The sequence below is a fragment of the Nannospalax galili genome, unplaced genomic scaffold, assembly GCF_000622305.1.
Source record: "Nannospalax galili isolate Female #2095 unplaced genomic scaffold, S.galili_v1.0 scaffold104, whole genome shotgun sequence".
In the NCBI taxonomy this organism is placed as follows: Eukaryota; Metazoa; Chordata; class Mammalia; order Rodentia; family Spalacidae; genus Nannospalax; species Nannospalax galili.
Window position 1 is genome coordinate 4,018,041 of NW_008353596.1, and position 23,371 is coordinate 4,041,411.

The 23,371-nt window shown below is 40.3% G+C and overlaps 1 protein-coding gene across 4 annotated transcripts in view; it reads left to right on the forward strand.

Moving 5' to 3' along the window:
• Cpeb4 (cytoplasmic polyadenylation element binding protein 4) overlaps positions 1 to 8,839 on the forward strand; it is a 65,776-nt gene extending 56,937 nt beyond the window's left edge. For all 4 annotated transcript variants that reach the window (XM_008850778.3, XM_008850779.3, XM_008850780.3 and 1 more), the window contains 2 exons: positions 1,951 to 2,132; positions 4,520 to 8,839. In XM_008850778.3, the coding sequence (XP_008849000.1) occupies positions 1,951 to 2,132; positions 4,520 to 4,747 (410 nt within the window). In that variant the 3' untranslated portion in view covers positions 4,748 to 8,839. The remainder of the gene's footprint in view (positions 1 to 1,950; positions 2,133 to 4,519) is intronic.
• Positions 8,840 to 23,371: the final 14,532 nt, after the last annotated feature.

The window sequence follows — 23,371 nt, forward strand, 5'->3', positions numbered from 1 at the left end:
CCTCCAAACTATCCTAAGTAACTTGAGGTTTAAGAGTACAAATGAGATTTTTTTTAAAACACTAAATAGGGCCAGGTGTGGTGGTGTACACCTTTAATCCCAGCACTAAGGAGGCAGAGGCATACAGATATCTGTGAGATTGAGGCCAGCCTGGTCTACATGGTGAGTTGCAGGCCTGCTGGGGTTACAGGGAGACCCTGTCTGAAAAACAACAGCAGCAACAACAACAAAAAAATCATACAAAATAAATGAAAATAATAGTTTTCAATTTTTAACATTTTGTGGAGAAGATTCACTCACTTTTTCAAGGCTTTTAATAGAATTTTTTTATTTATTCTTTGACAGTTTCGTATATGTAAACAATGTATCTTGATCATAGCCACTCTAATTCTCCCAGGTACTCCCAACAAGTTCTCCCTCCCCCTTTGTTTTTGTTTTTGTTTCTTTTTTTTTTCCTGTACCTCACTGAACCCAATTAGCTTTGCCTTTTGGAATACTGACCATGTTGTTGGCTTGATCTTGTGCAGGTCTTGCGCAGGTAACCATAGCTGAAGTAAGCTCATGAGTGCAATGGCCATGTCATGTTCATGAGACAGCATTTCACAGCTCTCCTCCCCATCCTCCAGCTCTTACATTCTTTTATCCTCCTCTTCCTTAATGCTCCCTGAACCTTGGGAGGGGTGTGATATAGATGTCTCATTTAGGGCTGAGCACTCAGTAGTCACTTATTCTCAACACTTTGGCCAGTTGTGAATCTCTGCATTAACTGCTGAGGCCAAGGTAGAGGGCAGCACTAAGCTGTCAATATAAATATAAATATTTAAAAGGTAGTTTGATAAAATGTCCATTTATCAAGACAGCAGTCCATTTATCAAGATCCCCCTGGGCCTCTGACCCCCTGAACTCAAATCTGTGGAGCAGGCCTCAAATCTAATTCAAACACAGTTGGTTACTATCGTAACCTTAATGCCGCTATTATGCACCAGTTGGGTACATACTGCCTGGCAAGTTGGTATTGTAGCATGCAATGTTCATCATGGGTAATATCATTAACAACTTTTCTCCCCCATCAACCTGCATAGCACCTTCTAGAACTATAGAATCTAGCCAGGAGGGAAGAAGTTTTTAGGTTAGTTCCAGCTTAATTCTTCATGTTCTACAACCAAAATGTGTTGTGTCTTCAGCAGTAGAGTCTTACCATCTAGTAAAGTTGGGCAGCCCAAGAGCAATGGCAATATCCTGTGTTGTTTTGGGTACCTCTGGAGCCTCATTGACCAATAACTCATTGGGGAGCATCCCATGCTTGGCACTGAGCTTCTCATTTAGTGACCCCTATCTTCTGGAGTAAGCATTGTCCACTCACGCAGGATGCCTGTGTTCAAACTCCTTTAAAAAAAAATAATTGAAATTAGCTTACAAAGTAGTGAGTTTCCATAAGGGTTTTTCATGTTGTTTCAAGTTTTTATGTTTAAAAAATGGATGAACAGCTAGCTAGATTGTAGAGAAAGGTAACAGGTTCTGATGACAGGAGAGGCTCAAAGCATTCCCATTAGTTTTCTGATACTCAATTTATAGTAACTAATACCTGGTCAACTGGTAAAGATATAGCAACCGTATGGTACAGAGCAGACAAACCTGGGTGCCAGGCCCCGTGCTATACTTACCACCTATGACCTTGCATCTTTTCTGTGTTTCCGTTTTCTCAGAAAATTACTGCCTACTTTATAGGTTTTTATGAAAATTAAAAGAAAACATATTGTAAAACTGCTAGCTCATAATTAAAGATTAACCCAGCAGACAGCTTTGTTGTAATAGTGATTTTGATTTTAATAATTGCTATAATGGTATGAACTCAGAGGTCATATGAACTGCTTTTGGTAAAACTCTAGGTAAACCAGATGAATTTTCCTGATTTCAAATATTTCTCTGCCTTTTTTTTCTTTTCTGTAGTGGAGCTTGCAATGATAATGGATCGGCTGTATGGAGGTGTCTGCTATGCTGGGATTGATACTGACCCTGAGCTGAAGTACCCAAAAGGAGCTGGGCGAGTTGCATTTTCTAATCAGCAGAGTTACATAGCTGCTATCAGTGCCCGCTTTGTTCAGCTGCAGCATGGAGAGATAGATAAACGGGTAAGTCCTAGATTTCATTCAGAAAGTTCTAGAAATGGTCCTCTAAATGTCACTAAGATTAGAACTGGAGAAGTTTTATTTATAACAGTAAATAACAGCTGACAGTTATGTATACAAGGTCAAATGAATGTGCATTCTAAGACTTTCCTAGGGTGTTCTCTTTGTTTTTTGAGTGATGAGCAGACAATGACCAGTTTACTCCACTTAATTTAATCTTTCTTAAACTATTACTTCCATCAATTCACTGGAATGATAAAGATTTGTCAAATCCTTTGTATTGTGTTGTATCAGAAATGCACATGTGAATGTGCTTGTTATCTCCTGACTTTTCAAATCCTGGGACTTTATGAATACCTTACTAAGCCCCACTCTCAATCAATGCACTCCACTAAGGTGTGATTAAATAACTCACTTCTATAACTAACTCTCTTTTTTTTATTTATTTATATGTGTATGAATGTATTGCCTGCATATGTGTAAGTGCACCCGTGTCATGCAGTACCCGAGGAGGACACAAGAGGGCATCAGATCCCCTGGAACTGGAGTTAAGGACAGTTGTTAGCCGTCATGTGGGTGCCAGGATTCAAACCCAGGTCTTCTGCAAGAACAGCCAGTGCTATTAACTGTGGAGCCATCTCTCTAGCCCCTAGGACTAACTTTAAAATCTTTTAATGTAGCAGATTAAGTAGAAGAAATCATCTTTTTCATTTAAAGTCTGGTTTTCCACCAGAAATTACATTGTAATTAGTTAAGATTATTTTCAACACTTTTAAAAATTCCTCTCTGTTAGATTTTATCCTCTGAATCACAAGGCTGAAGAAAAAGCTCAAAAACATCTCTTTCTTCTTCCCACCATATTGTATCTGAAACTCTACATTCTGTTGTGTCTTTTTATTCAAAGATTTATTTCTGTGTCTCAAACATTCAGCACACACTTACCCTAGGATGAGCTTTTGGTAGATAGAATCATATAATATACTCACACTACTCAGAGTGTGGCCTTTGATCCTGGTGCCACAGGGGGATTACTAGTCTGTGGTGAGATAGGAATTTATACCAGAATGTGCACCATCTAGGTCACTCAGTACAATGTCTGGTTCAGCTGACCATTCTTTTTCATAGAAAGACCTGGTTGGTGAAGAAAGCAATTTGCTGATATGTATTCTAAGTAGACTCTTTATTTGATGCAGACTGGCTTTCATTAGTACCAACGTTAGTATTCAACATTCTGAGCACTGTATTCAGAAGTCTTTATTGATTATTAATTGTGCTATTCTCAATATGAGATAGAAGCAACTCAGTCGTGGTTTAGACTGTTTCATGTCACGTATATTCTCCTTCCATGGTCACTGTCCAGTAGTGTGAATAAAGAGAAAGGTGTGTCCTATAGATACAGGTGCAACAGGAAAGATAGGTTGCAGTGTACATTAACATGCCTGCTTGCTTTTTATTCACACGCCATCGGCAATGTTTCAGAGTTGTGGGGTTTATCATTAGAAGTGTATTAATTTAGATTCTCTCCAAAGAAATCCATTAGTCAGTGTTCATGCCACTCTGTGGACATTATGGAGCAGCCCGAGGCTTCAAGCCTAGTAGTCTGGTAATGGCTGCTTTCTCATCCATGTCACCTTTGTCCTTTGTCAGGATTCCTTGTCAGCACTGGATGGCACCAGTGCTAGTGATAGCTGGGTCAGGGGGTTCCATCCCAGGCCTCCAGGACTAAAAATAGCCAGTGCTCTTGTAGCTAGCCAGTCAATAGCCAGATTATTTTAATGCTTGACAGGCTCAAATGACAGGTTGGCCTACTGAATACTGGAACAGGCCCAGTTTTGTAGTCACCGCTGACTTTTAGATTCAAGTGAAGCATTCTCATTGACAAAGAACAAAGCCAGGTTTTAGGTTTGCATACCATAGCCACATCTTGTTTTACCAGAATCCCAGCTTTGTGATTATAACCCGGGATATGGACACTGTAAATAGAAACCACGAGCCAGGCTTGGCGACAGCTCAGAAGCTTGTGATACACGAGTCAGGCGTCTTCTTACCAGCTGAATCTTGAAATGTTATTTTGTGGAAGTTGGGAGTGTTCAGTTAGTTTTGTGTGTTTAATTTCATAATGTTCTACATAATTGACTTTATGATTTTGGGTAAAATCCCTTTTTTGCTTGCTTGTTTGAAAGTTGTTTCTTTTAATAAGAAAAAATGTAAAATGATAGATATAAAAACCTCATAGCAGTTATTTTTAAATGGACTATCTCAATTTCGGTGAGGGAGTCACTGCCCCTTCCTTTTTGGGCACTGTGGCACAGATTCATCCAGACGCAGGATGAAAGGCACTTACATATGGTCACTCGATGCCAACTCCCTTCTTTTATTTCTGATTGCAGGTGGAAGTTAAGCCATATGTCTTGGATGATCAGCTGTGTGATGAATGTCAAGGGGCCCGTTGTGGGGGCAAGTTTGCTCCATTCTTCTGTGCTAATGTCACCTGTCTGCAGTATTACTGTGAATATTGCTGGGCTGCTATTCATTCTCGCGCCGGCAGGGAATTCCACAAGCCCCTGGTGAAGGAAGGTGGTGACCGCCCTCGGCATATTTCATTCCGCTGGAACTAAAGGATAAATGACTACAGTGCTCGTTTTCAGGCCTCAGAATAAGTACACTCTTCTGTTAATTCTGACCCTTCCTCAGCCTCTTCACACCGGCATGTCCTTGTGTAGCGGTGTGTAACTTAACAATAGTATACTGAAAAGAGTGGCCTATAACATAGGTGTTTTGTAGATTCTTGTGTCACTACAAACAGTATGTCTGAACTCCTTCATATTGCCATCATGTTGCATGGAAGTTTTCATTCTCTTGTTTTGGTGAAAGTCAAGAGGATCCAAACTTGCTGCAGCATTTTCTTAGAGGAGAGAAATATTAACAGAGAAATGAAACAATATTTGGGGTTTTTAATTGTTGGTAATAATATAACATAAGAATGCGTCTGTTGAGATAACCATGCAACAAGAACACTATTGGTCTGTTCTGACAGTTCCCCCCGGGAAGTGCTTTTGCTTTTCCTTTCTTTCCCTTCATTTCTTTCATCTCTCTTTTTTCCGTCCTTTTTTATTCTTTTAACAGCAATGGAGGAAGTTAACAATTATTAACATGAAAGTATGTCAAAGCAAGCAAATGCATGAGCAAGGCTTTTGAGGCTGGATATAACTTCATCATGCCTCAGAGCTATTACATCAGACAATAAAGTCAGCAGAGCTAAGTTTATTTTCTTTTAAGTAATTCTTAAAATTCAGAATGTAAGACTTGGGTAAATTTACTACTGAGGGGAGTGCATTTATTTATTTACTGACTTACCTAGTCACAGCCCCAGGAAACCTACCAAAGCTAGAATTAATGACATCTGGTGGGAAAACTAGCATTTCCTCTCTTGAGGAACAAATGCATAAATTTTATTTTTGTTGTTTTATATATAAACTCTATATCCTAATTTACTAACACTCATCAGGTGTCAGCCTTTGCTCTCCATTTTGACGTTAAAAACAACAGCTCTAGACATACCTCAAGGACACCATTTTTAATTTTGTGTCACACTACTCTTGTAGCCAAAACTGGAAGATAAATAACAACATACAAATTGGCTACCGATTGGCTTAGTTTTAGATTTAAAGTTACTTTGGATATCCTGTAATTTAGTTGTAACATAGAAAATGGGGAAAAAAGTAAAAAAAAAAAAAAGTCAAGTAGTTGCAAAGTGTTTTGCACTGTTGAACTAGTAATTGTGTAAATCTGTGCAAAAGTACGTATGTTTATCTTACTCTTCCTATAAAATAAAATAACATTACAGTTTCAGAACTTAGCATGGGACATAGTGTTTGAAGTGCCAACTTCATCAAGTAATGCATGCTTTATTATAAATAAAATTCTAGCTTTGAAAGATATTCTTATGTTTTGAACAGTATGCTTCAGGGGTAAATTTAAGATAGTCTCTTGAAGCCGTGGTCATGGAAGTAACCGTTTTTTAATTGGCATTCTCGTACTCAATGCCCTATCCATTGTTCAAAGGATTACTATCAGTGTGCAAAGCATTTCAATAACAACATCCTAACTGCTGTCTTGCTAGTTGTACCTAACAGTACCATCTCGGATCCTTCAGAACCAAAGACTTGCCCCCACAGTGCTATGTTACCACCCAGCTGGTGACTCCTACTGACTATCTGTAGGAAAAGCAGTCCTTTACTTTTAAGACAGGCTTTAATGAACTACATCTGTGAAGTTCCAAAGGTCAAAATGGAGGCATTTGCTGTACAAGAGTCCAACATAGGAAGGGAGCTGCTTTTCCAGAATTCCCTGCAACAGCGAAGCAGTCGTGTGAACGGAGGGTGCTCTTGTGTAGCTGGTCAGGGACATTTTTTCTTTTCTCCTGAACTACATGATTCTAATTGGAATGTTCATTTGCCTCTTTTTATTCCTTTAATGCTTGTAGGTGGCTTGGGGTGTGCTATTGTGCTGTTCCTACTCAGTAAACAGGTGTGCTGAGTTAACAAGAAATAACACTGTTTGAGAATTAGCTTTGAATAATAATTTTTCCCTTTGTACATGACCTGCTGAATTTCGGTACAGTGTTTTTGTAGCTAACTTATTTTGTCATGCACATAATGTATATTTGTTATGCACTACTTTTGTATATCTTGTTTTTCCAACAGTGAACATTTTTAGGCACACTTTTCACTGACGGGATATCTCTTTATGCAATACCTCAATTTTTCATATTGCAAAGAGTAGTTTTTTGTACTTTTATTACTGAGAGATCTTCATATACTTCATTTTTTAATATAAATAATTTTAATAAATTTTATTTTCTTAAATTCTGCTTTTTATACATTTCAGTGCTCTGCATACATTTTAAATTATGAATGTTGTGCACTGGCAATGCTATTTTAGAGTCTGCAGAGAAGAGAAAGCATGTTGCTTGAACATCCTTCCCCACCACCAGCTATTGGTGTACCTATAATTTAAGAAATAGTATATGTAAAGTCACAAATTAATGAAAAAAATTTCGCATGAAAATGACAAGATAACACTGTAGTTCCTAAAAAAAAATTAAATGCATAAGCATAGGGTAGAAATTTAAAATAACAAAGTTGTCTACAGCTTCTTACTAAGTTTTTAAAATTATTCATAAAATGCAGACATTTTTGGTGAATGTTTAACCATTTTTAATCTTAATTGATATTAAGTGTTTGATTCAGAGATGTCTGCTCTTTTAAATTCTATATAATTAAACAAAATAGCCTGCCGTGGGGCAGGTTTGTAATGTTAGTGTGCATGACTAATGTAAGGAATTGTTACTCTACTAATATTTACTTGTGATTGTGTGACAAGCGTGTTTACAGATTATTTGGTTACACTTCAATTTACAGGGCATATACAATGATTATCTATTACTCTGAACTTTATTGATTACATGTCCTTCAGATTACATGGGATTGTAGTTGGGAGTTACCATGTAACTCAGACATAATTAACATGTAATTAGTTTACAGGTTTTAGGGTATCACTTCAATTTACCAAGCATGTAGTTCTAGCGCACTAGCATGGCACCAGCCATGTACTTACAATGTAGTTACAGAGTAATTACATGGTTATTTTTGCAATGTAAAATAAAGTGTTTCTGATTATTTTCTATGTAAAGGAGCCCTCTCCCTTCCCCTCTGGTCCCCGGCTTTGGTATAATATATATACTTCTCCATACACAGACCTCTGCAGAATGCAAAATAAAACTTGCAGTGAATGAATTTAGCATTTTATGAGAGTGCTGTTGGAAAGACTTGATAATTCACCCCTTTTGTTTTGAAGAGTTGAATCTTCTGTTAAAAGGTGATTTGAAACTTGAATGTGATGAATTGTGGCAAGTTAACTTCAAGTTATGTGCAATACTTATTTCAAACTTTTGAAAGATCTTTGCAGTGTAATTCTTTGTTTTTAATTGCAGACATTTAAAAATGTCATTTTCTACTGTTAAGAGTAATCCTCTTTCTTGCTGGTGTTTCTAAAGAAAAGAATCAGAAATCAATCTTTCTACTAATGTAAATTTGAGATTATTTTTAAAAATGGAATAAAAGAGGTTTTGGTCATTTGCTTTATTTTATTATCTTATTTTAAAGCTACTGTGATTGATAGCATTGTAAGAATTGGGACAATATTGTATTCAACTGTTTTATTTTTTATATTTTTAAAATTTAAAGTATAATTAGTTTTTATAATTTCATCAGATTTTTGTTATATTTTTTGGAAGTGAAACTTTTAGCAAGTGGGTGTCTAGTTTTTACTAATCCCTAATTTTTTTCCAGTGTATTGCTCATATTATCAGAAGGAAAAGTTATTTAAGTATGTCAGTTAATGTACTACTTGGCTGAATTTCCATATAGTTTTTACTGTGTATGGGGAGGTTGTAGTATTTATTATAGCATTTTAAACAAGGGTAATTCATTTTTTATTAAAGTCATTTTCACGTTAAGTTCCTATTTTTGTATGTTCTACTCTTAAGTTATATAACACAGTTCTTTTTAAAAGAGTTCATTTGTTGAAGTGCTAGTGGAAAATTAATGTTATTAAATAGTTTGCAAATGACTATTTATACCAGTATGCATATAATTTTTAAATATTTGTAATGTGAGATGTTGAATGAATAAAACTTTTAACTCAGATTTCTTTTAATATACTTATTTCTTTTTAACCCAAGTAGATTCCATGGTTGGGAATATAACAGTTCATAGATACTAGGAATGTCCTGTTGGGCCAAGGCCCAACAAAGCAGTATGAAAAAGTGTTAGTCATCTGAGTGCTCGTGGCAAGTGTTCCTGGCTCACATCAGCCTATGAATGTTGGCAGTTAGGGTGTCTTTGGCTTGTACTGTTCATTCATGTGCTACCCTACAGAGTTCTTTTTATTTGTAGGCTTCAATGGGATGGGGAGGAGGGGAGCAGAGAGGGTATCAGTCTAAGAGCTAAGGGTTCAGTCACATGCCAATGTCTAAAAAGAAAAAGAATAAATATTTAATGTTGAAGTTAATCTCTGTGAGCTTTAGTTTGGATTGTTTGTCTTCAATTCTGGCCACTCTATAAGAGGACTTAAAAACAATTCTCTTTTCTTTTTTTCATAGTGCTGGGGAATGAACCCAGGACCTATGGTTAGCACATGCTCTACCACTGAGCTGCATCCCCAGTCTGAAAACAAGTCTCCTTTGACTTTGAACTCTCAGTCTTCCAGAGACTCTGCTGTCATGGGATATGGCCTCTGGGGCTCTATTGCTCTAGCTTGTGGACTTAATGTATTGTCTTTGATTTGGTCCAGGCCTTATGTATACTACTGGGTATTGTAATGTGTTAATATATATTTTTTAAACTATAAAACTTTCAAGAATCAATTACAACAAAATGTAATATTTGAGGATGCTGTGTTTATGAAGTTTAGTGTCTGCTGTTTCTTACCATAGTAGACTATTCTCAAGAGAAGAAGCAAATCTTACCCTGAGACAGATGGGCTGTAATATCTTTTGCTTCTAAATTGTCTTTCGCAACATGCAACTCTTTTGAGAGAAACTCCTGAAGAGAAAGGGTTAGACAGTGGTACAGGAACTTTGGCTACAGGGCTTCCACTTCTCTTGATTGGCCGTTTCTAAAACTTACCTCCACGGTACATTGAAGCTCCACTGAGGAAGCCTCAGGGACACCCACAGTGAGGGTGGCAAAATGTTTGTTGCCGGCACAGTATCACTAGGCATTCTGGGCTGGCCTTTGCTTTTAAGAGGAAAGTAGTAGACATGCACATTTCTTTATTTGGGGAAATATTTATTTTAGGCAAGTGATAAGGCAGTATTTAAATGCTGTAACTGTCTTGACAGTAATGTAGAGATAAAGAACTTTGGTGTTTTATTCAGAGAACTGTGAGCCTGGGAAGGGTGTGGAGAGGATTCAGAGCTGCATTGTTTTAAGGTTGTTCACCTAAACCTACCATAAAGTTCAGCAACTCCTAAGTCTCGGCTCATAATTAGTTCACAAAGAAAATAAGGGATTTTTTTAGGGTTCTTGTAAAGTTTGGGAAACAGTTTGATGAATCATAGGGAATAAATTTCTGTTTTAAAAAGGAGTAACTGGACTTGTAGATGAAATAGGTGAAAAACATTTAAGGGTTTTTTTTTTCTGAGGTATCTAAGGACAATAATATAAAAGAAACTCTGGTATTTACTTCCCAAGTTGATCTTCAGAACACTAGGATGAATTTTTCCACCAGAAAAAAAAAACCCTCTAGTATATACTAGGCTTATATTTTATCTTCTACAGAGCTGCCTTTTGGTTTGGAATTTTTTCCTTGTTTGTTTATTCTTGATCAAACCAAAATTGAAGAAGCATTTTCTTAGAGAAAAAAAAAAGATTTTAAAATCAAACATTAAAATGTTCTATCATTGGGGCTGGAGAGATAGATTGCTCAGTGGTTAAGAACACTAGTTGTTCTTGCAGAAGACCCAGGTTCGAATCCCAGCACCCACATGGCAGCTAACAACTGTCTGTAACTCCAGTCCCAGGGGATCCGACAGCCTCTTCTGACCTCCTCAGGCATTGCTGGACACGACACGGGTGCACTTACCTACATGCAGGCAATACACACATACATGTAAAATAAAAATAATAAAATTTAAAAAGAAAAAGTTCTATCATTAGCAGGGCGTGGTGACTCAGACCTTTAATCACAGCATTTGGGAGGGATCTCAGTGAGTTTGAGGTCAGCCTAGTCTACATAGTAAGTTCCAGGCCAGCAGGGGCTAAAGGGAGACCCGGTCTCAAAAAAAAAAAAAAAGTTCTATCATTAAATAAAGTTAGAATAATGTGCATTTGCTTATTAAAACTTTGATAACTTCTATACTGAGGAAACTTGTTAACAATGGACCCTCCCCAAATTTCTTAGAATACACACTTTACAGGTAACAAAGCATTTCATTGAACATACTTTGGGACACACTACTGTAACATCTTAGTATATTTACTTGTTTTAGGAAGCCCTAGAAACTCAAATTTGTATTCTGTCAAGTTCGGTAAGAGTGTTTGACCCAGACACCTTGTTAGTCAATACACAGAGCTGTTTCTACTGTCCGCTGGTATGTTACTGGGGTTCCAGTTACTTGCCTTGCGTCTAAGCCCTGTCTCATGTCCAATTAATCCCCTTAATCCCACCTTCAGTCCCTACTGTAGAACAGACAATGAGAAGTTAATCTGCACGCAGTGGCATTACCCGCAGCTATTTTGATGATGACTCTATTGGCTTGGAGCAGCCCTTCCCACAGTTGCCACAGAACACAAATACCCCTCCACATAAGCAACTGTGCTTTTAATCTGCTATCCTAGATATGCTGTCTATGTTTCTGGTCATTCACATCACTTCCTCCTTCAAAATATCTTTTGTATACTTCCTTCAGCATACCCTTCCCTATGCTCTGAGGATAGGAACCTCTGGATTTGAAAACTAAGAATTCAGAACTCCCATTTAGCCATTCCAATTTAGACTCTCTTACTAGAGAACATTTTGTTTTGACACGCCTTGAGTCTTCTCAGGATATTTTAAGTTCTAATCTTTCTCTAGTCCAATTGGGTGTCACCACTGACCATCTGGGAAAGTGTCTTATTGTGATTGCACATGGTGACAGAGTTGGAAAAGAACAACTTGTCTCAAGGAAGTTAAAAATGAACAGCAGCAGCCAAGTCCAGAATGCAAGCAAAACACCCATGTTTTGTATTGCATGAATCTGATTAAGTGTCAGTGAGAAATGGCTATGGGCAGATGGAAGCTGAGGGTGGTTAATCTCGGAACACAAATGTCAGAACTAAGCTTGAGCTTTCTTTATCCTTTTCGTCGGAGTTCTATTTCAGGAAGCAGAGCTTTGGTACGATAAAAAATATCTGTGATCAAGAAAATGTCACCATATTAAAGAGATCATTTTCATCTTTTCTCCCACACCCCTGTAACAGCAAATACAGAAGAATAAAAAAAAAAAAAAATCAGGCAGACAGAAACGATTCCCCAGACTTCATGAAAGGCAATAGGGCATTTGAAACTTGTTCTGAAGGTATCCAGAAAGGGAACAAAGAGGGGCATGGTCATATCAATAGTGAATGGCATATGTGGTTTTAGGTCAGTTCCCAGTGAAGACTTGAAGCCTCTACATTTGTGGGAGAGGCATAAACCACCTCATATAGAGAGGCATCTGGTACAGTGCCTTGGATCTTCAGCTGTGTTGGAAGGTATGATTCCAATGACCCGATGGGGCAGGAGAGGGATGGGGTTGGAAAGTGGAATGGCCTAATTAGCAGATGTCTCTCACAGTCTCGACTCTACAAGGACCAAAAGATTTGGTTCCGGGAAAGAAGCTAGTCATGGCCAAGCGTCTGTATATAAGCAGCAAGGTTAACACTACCATAAGGCATGGTAGGGAACCTAGAACTGCTCCACAGACAGGTAGACAATGGAGGCGTAGTACACAGCAGCTAAGACAACAGAGTCAAGATTCCCATTCGCACCTACCAGATCCCCATTGCTTCCCTGTTGGTCCTCTTCATCACTGGATCAGCAACCAACAGGACATTTTTGTTTGTTTGTTTGTTTTAATGGGATTTTGTTTTTAAAATAAAGCTTCTCAAAATAATTTGGATGTAAATGTCATCTGAAAGTATAGAGGTGATAAGATAAAGCAAAAGTAAGAAAATGTGAGTTTTTGGTTGTGAGAAAATGAGATTACCTCCCAAGAACCTCAGCTACAAGATCTGCTCAACAGGATTTGGTGTCAGGGACCTTGGTAAGATGGCCAGATCAAAGTCAAGTTTTGCCCAAACCAGGTGCTCAGATCTGCCTGTGACTATCTTGTCTGCCTTTGGAGCCTTTCTAAGTCAATGTGAGTGGCCTAGATGTGGCCAGAGTTAAGTATACACTCTCAAGAGTAGGGTTGAAGTAGGTGACATCATTCTCTCTAAGGAAGCACAGATTCTGGTGCATAAGGCTTCTATTTTGTTAGCCCCCCATGGAAAGACAGTTTGGGGGTAGGGAACAAGAAAAAGGAGAGCCCTTTTTTCTAGTAGTGAAAATATTACCAGTGGTCAGGGTCTGGGCTGGGTGTTTATTCAAAAGTGAAATGATAGTACAGATCAGAGTACTGTCAGGAGTGACGGCAGGTCTGGGAATGCAAGAGCTCAAGGGCCTCAGTTACTGTTTGGGGCTTTCTTTTATGGGGCTCAAGAGGAGTTTGGATACTAAGGGACAAAATGATGTTGGTTCTCTGTTTTGATTGACACATTTAGTCATATTTTTCTACTATGCATGTCCCTTCCCATAATGCATCTGACTTAATCATACACATACCCAATTATGCATAAACCTAAGGTAGTAAATAGGGGTTTTTCCCTAACTGTTACAGAGGACAGTTTGTCTAACTGCACATACCCCCAAAACTAATTCAGACCAGGTAATTGGAGTACAACGGAATAGAACCGTCTTTAGTTGATGGTTGTTAGTAGGAAGAGAAACTTATTCTATTGCTCAGAATAGGGTATGCATGCAGCTCAATGCAGGTGGAGGTCCAAGGTTGCTCTCAGGTTGCTAACAGGTGGCTAGGTGTGCTGTTTGGGGAAGAGTGTATGCATAGTATGTGCAGGTGAGGGTCCTAAGCCAAGCACATCATTGGGAGTGTGCACACAGTCCAAACCAATGGAGTCCTAGATGGCTAAGCTACTCCATATGCTTACCTGCCTCAGTGTGAACCTGGGGCCATATCTCTGGGGCATTTTCTTGCTTATTCATAATGTGAGAGGGCCCAGTCCACTGTGTGCAGTGCCATTCCTAGGTTGGTAGGTCTAGGCTATAAAAGAAAAGGCAGCTGACTATGAGTCAGAGAGCAAGCCTGTAAGCAGCATTCCTCTGTGGTTTCTGCTTCAAGCTCCTGCCTTGGTGTCCTTCAATGATGAACTGTAACCTATAAACTGAAATAAACCCTTTCCTCCCCAAGTTGCTTTTGGTCATAGTGCTTATCACAGCAACAGAAAAGCCAACTAGAACAAGGAGCTACTTAGCTAAGTAGATGGTTGAATGCAGGTACTTAGGTGGGAGAAAAAGGAGAGGAATGAGGGAGAGGGGAGAAGAAGATACATATGCCAAACATCATATATAATATATAATATTACATAAACATATATTAATATTATGTACCTTTAACAAAATGTGATAGAGAGTCTGTGGGAGTTAGGTTGTCCTCCAAATTGTTAAGATGTGGTGTTAACCTTTATTATTACCAATAGCATTGGTATTGTTAGTATCTCTTCCCCTTACAAAGTCCCCATCCCTGTGCTGGGTAAGGGCAAGGATGGATGGCAGAGCCACTGCTGCAGGCCAGCCAATAGCAGCCCTGAGATGCCCCTCTCTCCAGTAGACTCCCTCTTTCTCTGGTTCCCACTCCCCCTAGCCTAAGACAGTTGCTATGGTGACAGAGAACACTGAGACTACAGGCTGCCAAGTACTGCTATGCAGGGGGTCCCTTTCTCTTCCTCCCCTCCCTTACCCTCCCCCTCTCCTCTCTCTTTTTTGCCACCCCTCCTCCTTTCCTGATGGAAGGAAGGGATGGAGGGAGGGAGGGAGGTTACAGAGTTTGAAAACACTGGGAAAAACCACCAGGCTCAATTCAAATTTTAATTGGTCAAATTTATTAGGGCTACAGCCCTCTGTGGTCCCTTAGTCAGATTTAGGACACAGGTCCCCGAGAGGTAGGGGGAAATTAGCTTTTAAAGGCAAAAACCACAAATACCATAGAAAACATCACCCACAGAGTTCAGAAGAGGGCGTCAGAATTCCCCTGGAACTGGAGTTAAGGATGATTGTTAGCCACCATGTGGGTGCTGGGAATCGAACCTGGGTCTTCTGCAAGAGCAGCCAATGCTCTTAACCACTGAGCCATCTCTCCAGTCCCAGTTTTCTGAATCTTTTAGATGAGCCCAAAATCTTTTTGGAGGAAAATTCAGGAAAGAGGCACAAGAGGTAGGCAGTGCCAGAAAGCAGACTTGTGCCTCTTAGCTGGCAGACCAATGATACCGCCTTCAAGGAAAGAGGAATTCTTCAGTTATTGCTCCTTTGCAGAAATGTTATGGAAAAATCAGAGAACAACAGCCAAAGTCAGGTGAGGAGAGGAAGTTTAATAATTTGACACTAGCGGGACTGACCCCACGAATAAAAGGAATCAGACTTCTTGTTCAAGTTGGGGGGGCGGTTATACTCATGTGTGGGGAAAACAGCACACAGGTGACAAGTAACCGGTACATGTGATAATTAAGCAAGGTAACACATGGCCACAAAGGTTACAGGAATGGGAGAACTTTGGAAAACAAAGACTTCCATCCTGGGCAACCACAGGGGCAGGATGGGAGACTGCTGCTCACCTCCCCCATACCTGTCTCTTAAGAGTTTTCCCTGTTGCAAAATTCTTAATTACCATCACACTGCAAAAGCTTTCCACCCCCGAAGTACCATGAGCTGCTAGAGGTAGGGGTGGGACCAGGCACAGTGAGATGGACAAACTGAGTTGAGTCTGGGGGATCACTGTGGACATGGCTCTGGGTGAGCCTAGGTTTCTGTCCCTGTGCTGCCTATGACTGACCGGGTGACAGCGGCCATTTTAGGAAACCTCTGATAACTATCTTTCACTGGATCGAGGTGAAGATTAAGCATTCATGAACGCCAGCACCTGAGCAGCAAACGGTGGCTGCTATTTTCACTAGCCTTTACTAGCCCAGACCTGGCCATCCAATTGCCTAGAAAAGGAAGATTCCCTTCCCTCTGAGGCTGTTGTCCACACAGTCCTTACTCCTTGGTCTGAAACTGCTGCCACCAAGACCATCCACCTCCTACAGCTAGCTAGAGCAGACCACAAATCTGACTTGCCACTGCCCAGCAAGAACCTTCCAACAGTTGCCCACTGTCCCAGAAGGAAAATCTTCATATCTTCCCCTGTCTGCTGGTCTTTCAGGGTCTGGCCTTGGCCTATACCACAGCTTCCTAGCTCCACTCTGCATGGTCTTTCTCCATCCCTCTAAACAAGTTGCCTGTGGTGGTGCCAAGCCTTCCCCTGGCTATTTCCTCTGTGAAATCACCCTCCTGTCTCCACTCTACCCATTCTTCAGCTCCACACAAAGCTGACCGCATCCTCCAGGGCTTACCTGAGATGACCCCACATCCCTGGGCCACTTTCCAAAGATACCTACCTTAGTCTATTTTTCTGCTGCTATCACAAAACACCACCAACTGAGTAAATTATAAACAACAAATTTATTTGGCTTACTGTTGTAGAACTTCCAAGAACATGATGTCCATGTCTGTCAAGGGTCTTCTGTAGCATTATGGGAAGACAAGGCCAAGACATATATATGTCTCTCATATATATATGAGACATTAAAACCCATTCTCAAGATAATCTAAATGCCAAGATACAACATTTACATATTGAAGGGCGAGCCCTCATCTACTGAAAATGGGAGCCACTGATGTTTATGGGTCAGATACTTTTGTTCTTTCAATCTCACCTCATTAAAAAAATTTTATTGAATTTTTGTTTATCTCATCTTAATCATCTTTATGCCCCCTTCCCCTCCCATAGTCTGCCCACTGAATTTCATGCATTCTGTCATTTATGTTAAGGTTTATCAAGTCAAGTTAGTATCCCCTGACATCCTTCAGCACACGTTCATCCACTGGGGTCTAGTCAGCCTATCTAGAGTCACTCCTTTAAAGATCAGCTCCTCCCCACCCAGCAGTAATCAGCTGCCCAATAGTTCTTCACCTAAGATTGGGACCTGCTGCTCATTTCCACAGTTCTATGTTGGTTTTTGTCTGTCAAAAATTATATTTGTGTGTGTGCATGTGTATGTGTGTGCATGATAGGGAGTAGGGGGACACTTGCCATGGTGTGTGGGGGTCAGAGGACAACTCTCTGCCTTTACATGAGTTCTAGGGATCAAATTCAGGTTAACAAGCTTGCCCAGCAAGTGCCTTTATCTGCTGAGCCATCTGGCTGGCCCACATCCCATTTCTTACTACTGTTTCAGTGCAAAATTCAACCAGAGTTTGGGAGAAGACGTTCAAATCGCAGCAACCCACTTCCCCGTCTTCACCTTTCACCTGACACCAGAAGCCCTCCTTCAGAGGAGTGGTTACTCCACTGTGTGACTCCCACTACATTTCATTGGGTTACCTTTGAGGGAGGGTGGAAAACTAATGTCATGTTGCTCATGTGTATGTCCTCGGTGTCCCTCATGTGTCTTGCTGATGGTGAATATTTAACTGTTTGTTGAGTAAGTGACTAATAGGATCCCTGAGTTGAATTCTTTTTCTTAGACCTGCTTATAAAGTTTCCAGTAAGAGATTTTGTGCTGTATGTAAGAAGGACAGACAGCTAACAGGGCTCAAGTGTTTAACCAGGCTTGGAGGTTGGAGAGATTTGAATGCCTGATGGAGTGTGGAAGGCCCCAAGGCTGATGTGCAGAAAGTGCACCTAAGGATATTGCTGAAACACAGGTTCTTCGTCAGTAGCTCTGCAGAACCAGACTCTGTGTTTCTAAGCAGCCACCAGCTGAACTGTGTTCTGCTCCATCTCAGAAACAAGCACATAGTTGCTGAGAATGTCTTGGCTTTTCTCAGCTCAGAGAATAAAGTGAGGATAGGAGCCGGAGAGCCAGTGAAGGCTGGACAGGCTGTGGATAGACCTGAGCTGGAAGGTGCTTCAGACCCTAGCTTTAAAGTAGAGAGGGGTCATGTACAGCCAAAGCTGGCTCCATCCCACCCTGAGCAGACCAGCCAGACCAGACTGGAATCTACTATGGTTTAGAATTGGCCTTAATCCCAGAGGAAGAATTCTGCCCAAGAGTTTGCTCAACCATCTCTTCAAACAAATGTTGGTCTGTAACTACCTCTGAAGACCCTGTAGGGACAAGACAGGTGAGCTCTGTCCTCTTGGCTTTTACACTCTCTGACAAAGGCCTGGATCTGAACCCTTGGATGTACATGCTCATGTGTCTGTGTGCTTGTGTCTGTACAAGTGTCTGTGGGTTTGTGGCTGTCCCTATATAATTTGGTGAGTCATTTAAGCTCTCAGAGCCTTAGGGTAATGGAACTGCCCATGTGTAGCATAGGAAGTTGTTGGGAAGATTTTGAGATAATGCTTTGCAAGGTAAAGGCATTATAACCAACCCTCAGTAGCCACAAAAGATAGGACACAGGACCCTGGAGGACATGAAAATCCATGGATTATTCAAGTCCCTTAAAATGGTGCAGTATTGTACAACCTCCTGTATTCTTCAAATCATACAGAGCACATGCTTTGTAGATAGGTCTGTCTGTTGGTAATGACAAGGGGAAAAGTCTCTGTTGGGGGTGTCCTGGGGCCCTCCGGTGGGGGGTAGAGTCGGCACGGAGTCACAACGCAGACTCCAGGAGTCAGGTGAGAAGCAGGTGGTATGAACAGCTGCAGACTTGTTTATTGTGGATGTGGGGCTCCCTTATATCCCTCCTCCCGGTGTCCCATTGGTCCATTGACAGGTCGTGTCTGTTCCTCATTGGGTCTCTGTATCAGGCCGTTTTTGCATCAGCCATCTCTATGTCTTTTGACAGAACACAGGTTTGCCTCAGCCAGATGTTTTTGGCACGTTTGCAGCGCACGCTGGTTATTCAGGGTGCACTTCTTCCTACAAGTCTCCACATGTGCAATATAGACAAAAAGGTTTTCTGAACATTTTTGATACAAGGTTCATGGAATCTGCTCCTGCTTAAATCTACAGATGTGGAACCCAGAAATGTGGAGAGTCCACTATTCACAGAACCATTTGTCTTAAGTTTTCACTTAATAACTATTGGCCAAAGTTATCAATCTGCAAAAGAGAATTATGCGCTCTCGATCAGTCTCTCATCCAACAAGTATTTGCGCTGTCCCAGGCTCTGGCAACACTGTGGGAACAGACTCAGTAAAGTACCTGTCTTCTTAGACTTCACATGCTGAAAGGAGAAATATGATATTAGCAAAGGCACACATCCATAACTGGAGCGCTAACTAACATGCTAAGTGTGAGGAAAATGAAACTGGATGATGTGTCAGAGACTAGGAAGAAGAGAGACTTCCCTAACTAGAAGTTACAAAATGGCTTCCCTGACAGGAGAGATCTGGATAAAAAAATCTGTGCTGAAATGGGAGGGCAAAGTATCCTGTGTAGAGGGCCTAGACCCTGCTCCGTGGCCAGGTCTGAAGAGCAGTTTGGTCACACTCAGTGAGAGAGCAGAGGTAGGGCGAGCAAGTTGAGCTCAGAAAGGCCCAGGGGCCGCCCAAGACAGAGCCTTATTAACCAGGGTGGAGACTCTAGTTCTATTTTGTCTTTTTATTGTCTTTCTCCCTTTTTTCTTTCTTTCTTCTTTCCTTTCTTCTCTCCTTTCTCTCTCTTTCTCTCTTTCCTTCTTTCTTTTTTCTTCTTTCTTTTTGAGACAGGGTCTCCCTATGTTGTACTGGCTGACCTAAAATTCACTGTGTAGACAAGGCTGCCCTTGAACTCACAGACCTCCCTGCCTCTGTCTCCCAAGTGCTGGAATTAAAGGCGTGCACCACCACGCCCTGTGGATATTTATTTATTTATTTATTTACTTATTTATTGAGGAGCCTTCATACTCTTTGGTATCATGGCAATATGTTTCTACCCAATGGTGTGCAAGGTTCTCTTTTCCCCACACCCTCCAAGCACTTACCTTTTAAGTATTGTTGTGTAGCCTTAGAGACTATTGAGACTTTGGATCCCACCTCTCATTCCCTTGGTGTAGTAGTTTGAATGAGAAATGCCCCCCACAGGCTCAAGTAATTGAACACTTGGTCCCCAGTTGGTGGCACAGTTTAACGAGGTCATGGAATCTTTAAGAAGTATAGCTTTGCTGGAGGAAGGGGGTCACCAGTGGCAGGCTTTGAGAATTCACAGCCTTGACCCACTTCCAGTTTGCTCTCTGTGCTTGGTATTTGGATTGAAGATGTGAGCTTCCTGCCCCTGCTGCCATGCCTGCTGCTTGCTGCCGTGCCTCCCTGCCATGATGGACTCATCCCTCTGGAACTGTAAGCCAAAATAAGCTCTTTCTTTCTTCTATAAGTTGCCTTTGGTCACGGTGTTTTATCACAGCAGCAACAAAGTAACTAATATACAAAAGTAATACTAGAAAGGTAAACATCAACCTTGCCACTCTTTCTGACTGACTTAAATTATTGTATGAAATCCTGGATGTATCTCTGCTTTGTTGCAGCCCATTAAGGCAAAGTGACTTCTTCCTGTTCAAAAGAATAAATCTCAGTTCTATATCTGGCCATGGATGGAGAACTGACAATCTTTTTTTTTTCTTTTTTAAAAATTATTTTTATTTTAAATGTATGAGTGTACTGCCTGCATGTATGTAAGTGCACCCGTGTCATCCAACGTCCAAGGAGGTCAGAGGAGGGAGTCAGATCCCCTGGAATCGGAGCAACAGATGGTTTTTAGCTGCCATGTAAGTGCTGGGACTCAAATATGGGTCCTCTGCAAGAGCAGCCAGTGCTCTTAACCACTGAGCCATCTCTCCAGCCCTGACACCTGATATTCTATGTGACCCAAAACATTACAAACTGTTGTCTCCTCCTTTTAAGAGTCAACTGTCAATCACCAGTCTAGGAGTCCATCCCCCAGGAAATCTAAATCACCTGAAGACAAGCTAAAGCAAGGGAAGAATTAATTATCCCCTTAATGAGCTAATATAATTTTCCTTCCCAGAAGCCCCTCTGTCAGGCAGCTAATTGCAGAATTTCTATCCAGCAGCACTCAGTGCCTCGGTAGCCTGAGCCACGTGGCCTTCCCATTTGAGTCTGAACTCAGAAAAAGATAACTTTTTCCTCACTTTATCTCTTTTTTTGATATCTAGCAAATTATTATTTAATAATTGTTTCCTTATATTAAACATAAGTCTACACATTCACAACAGTCTCATACAATAAATACTGTGGTTAGACACAATGTCTTAACAAACCAGTTTCAAAACCAAGACCAATTACCTTAACAAAATTCTGATCAGAATAAAATGTAACTCTAAAATTTAAAAAACATTTAAACTAATAACATTTAAAATCTTTTATGGTTTAAACAGTACAAGTGTATGTACACAGAGGAAACTTTTAAAACCAAGCAGTACTTCATACACATATCTATACACACACACACACACACACACACACACACACACATATGAGAATCTCATCTCAGAAATGGCTGTGCTGAACAGAGCCATACACATTGATGTTAGATATAGGGGCTTTCACTTGAAGAAAGCATTTTCAGAAAAACCATTTACATTTTAATATGGTAAATATTTCTTTTTTCTTAGTAAAAGCAGATATTTTAACATATATTATGGAACAATCTCTGCACTGAATTATTTACATGTATTAATACATTATACAATCATTCTGAAAGATAATAGCAAGCTAGATCTAGGACTTATAGTCTTCTTATCTACAATTCTGTAAATATTCTGTTGGAAAAGAGAAGTTGGTCCTAAAATATTGGTTCACTTATCTTGAGAACACTTCTTTTCTGATAAGATCCTGTTTCTTTTCTTTTTTTTTTTTTCCATGTACTCTTTCTTCATCTTTTATTTTTTATGGGGCTTTTGGCTACTGTAACATTCCCCCCTCTGAAGAGGTAACCTTAAAATCTTTTAAGGATTAGATAAAAGTTCACAGATACTTCTGACATTTTTGGCCTTTGGAATGGAGTATGTTGCTAAGAGGCCCAAGGACACTGTGAGTTTTAGCCAAGAAACTGGCTATTTTTCTTTGAGGTCTTTTTTCCCTAACTGCCTAGGCAATTCCTACCTCCTATTCTTATCACACTATCCTCTGAAGAAGTTACCCAACTTTAGATAGGGAATCAGGATGCAGACTGCTCTGGCTTCTTCCATGCTGAACAAGGACGCAGGGTAAGGCAATTAGAGTACCCCTTCAGTGCGTGGCTTGCTCTCTCTTCTCCATCTTCCTGTTCTGGGCAGCTACTGAGGATTGCAGCTTGCCTGCCCTTTGTCTCTCAAACTAATAAAGCTGCTCTTGAGCTTCCACCAAGTCTGTTTCTAAATTCTTTGATTAATGAAACTAAGAAACCACAAAAGGAAGCCCCTATAACCAGACTTTACCTGGGGAGATGGAAGGAAACATCTACTTGCCCCAGTTACAGCACAAGTGACAGACCAAAGTGATAATGCCACCAAAGGCATTATTTGTCTGGTTTTGCTTTCAAAGTCTTGTTCAAACATCCTCACCTAATCCAAAGCCATGAAGCAGTTTCATAGTTTAGGGCCTTACATTTAAGTCTTCAAAAGATTTTATTTTCAAATGTGTGTAGGGAGAGTCACTAAAAAGAGGCTGCAAGGGTAGGGTATAGCCTGACCTGTGATTACTTGAAGTCATGAGACACTAGGCTACCAGGAAGGCATAGAAAGACTGGAGGTGGCAGTAGTTTTGATGAGTGATATTGGTGTACATTGGTGGGTGATAGTGACTTGAGCTGGGATGCTGGCAGAAGCCTACCAGCCAATCAGAAAAAAAAAAAAGTGGATAATGGGGAAAGTACATGTGAGTCAGCTAGTTGTTGGCAAAATCCTACAAGCTCTATTTTTGGAGGAAACACAATTTATAGTACATTTCCAATCTTTTTTCCTTTGAACTCATTAGCAAAACAAACCTTCCAGAAGCAAGCAAAGCCTACTCTAATTTACCTGTACACATAGGGCCCTCCAAAGAAAGGTCCTGAGTGCAAGAGATAGTGTCCCTTCTAACACTTTATCTGGCTTAGATATTGGTTCAATGACTGGAGGGGGCTCTGTGGCTTGAATGACAGCTTGCCTGGCGTGGATGACACTACACTTCTATCTAGTCTCTTTCCTTTCCTGAGCTCTGAAGGCACATAAAAATTATTTGCTTTCATGACCAGAATCTTGACAAGATTCTGTTTTAACAAGTAGTGTGTGGTCCTTAGCCACACTGGAAAGAGTCTAATTCTAACTAAGCATTATTCTAATTCAGAAGGGGTAGGTTGTGGGAGATCATAGATCACTTAATCGAGAATGAACTTGAAAACCAGGCACCAAAGTCTATGTTGGCTTAGCAATAA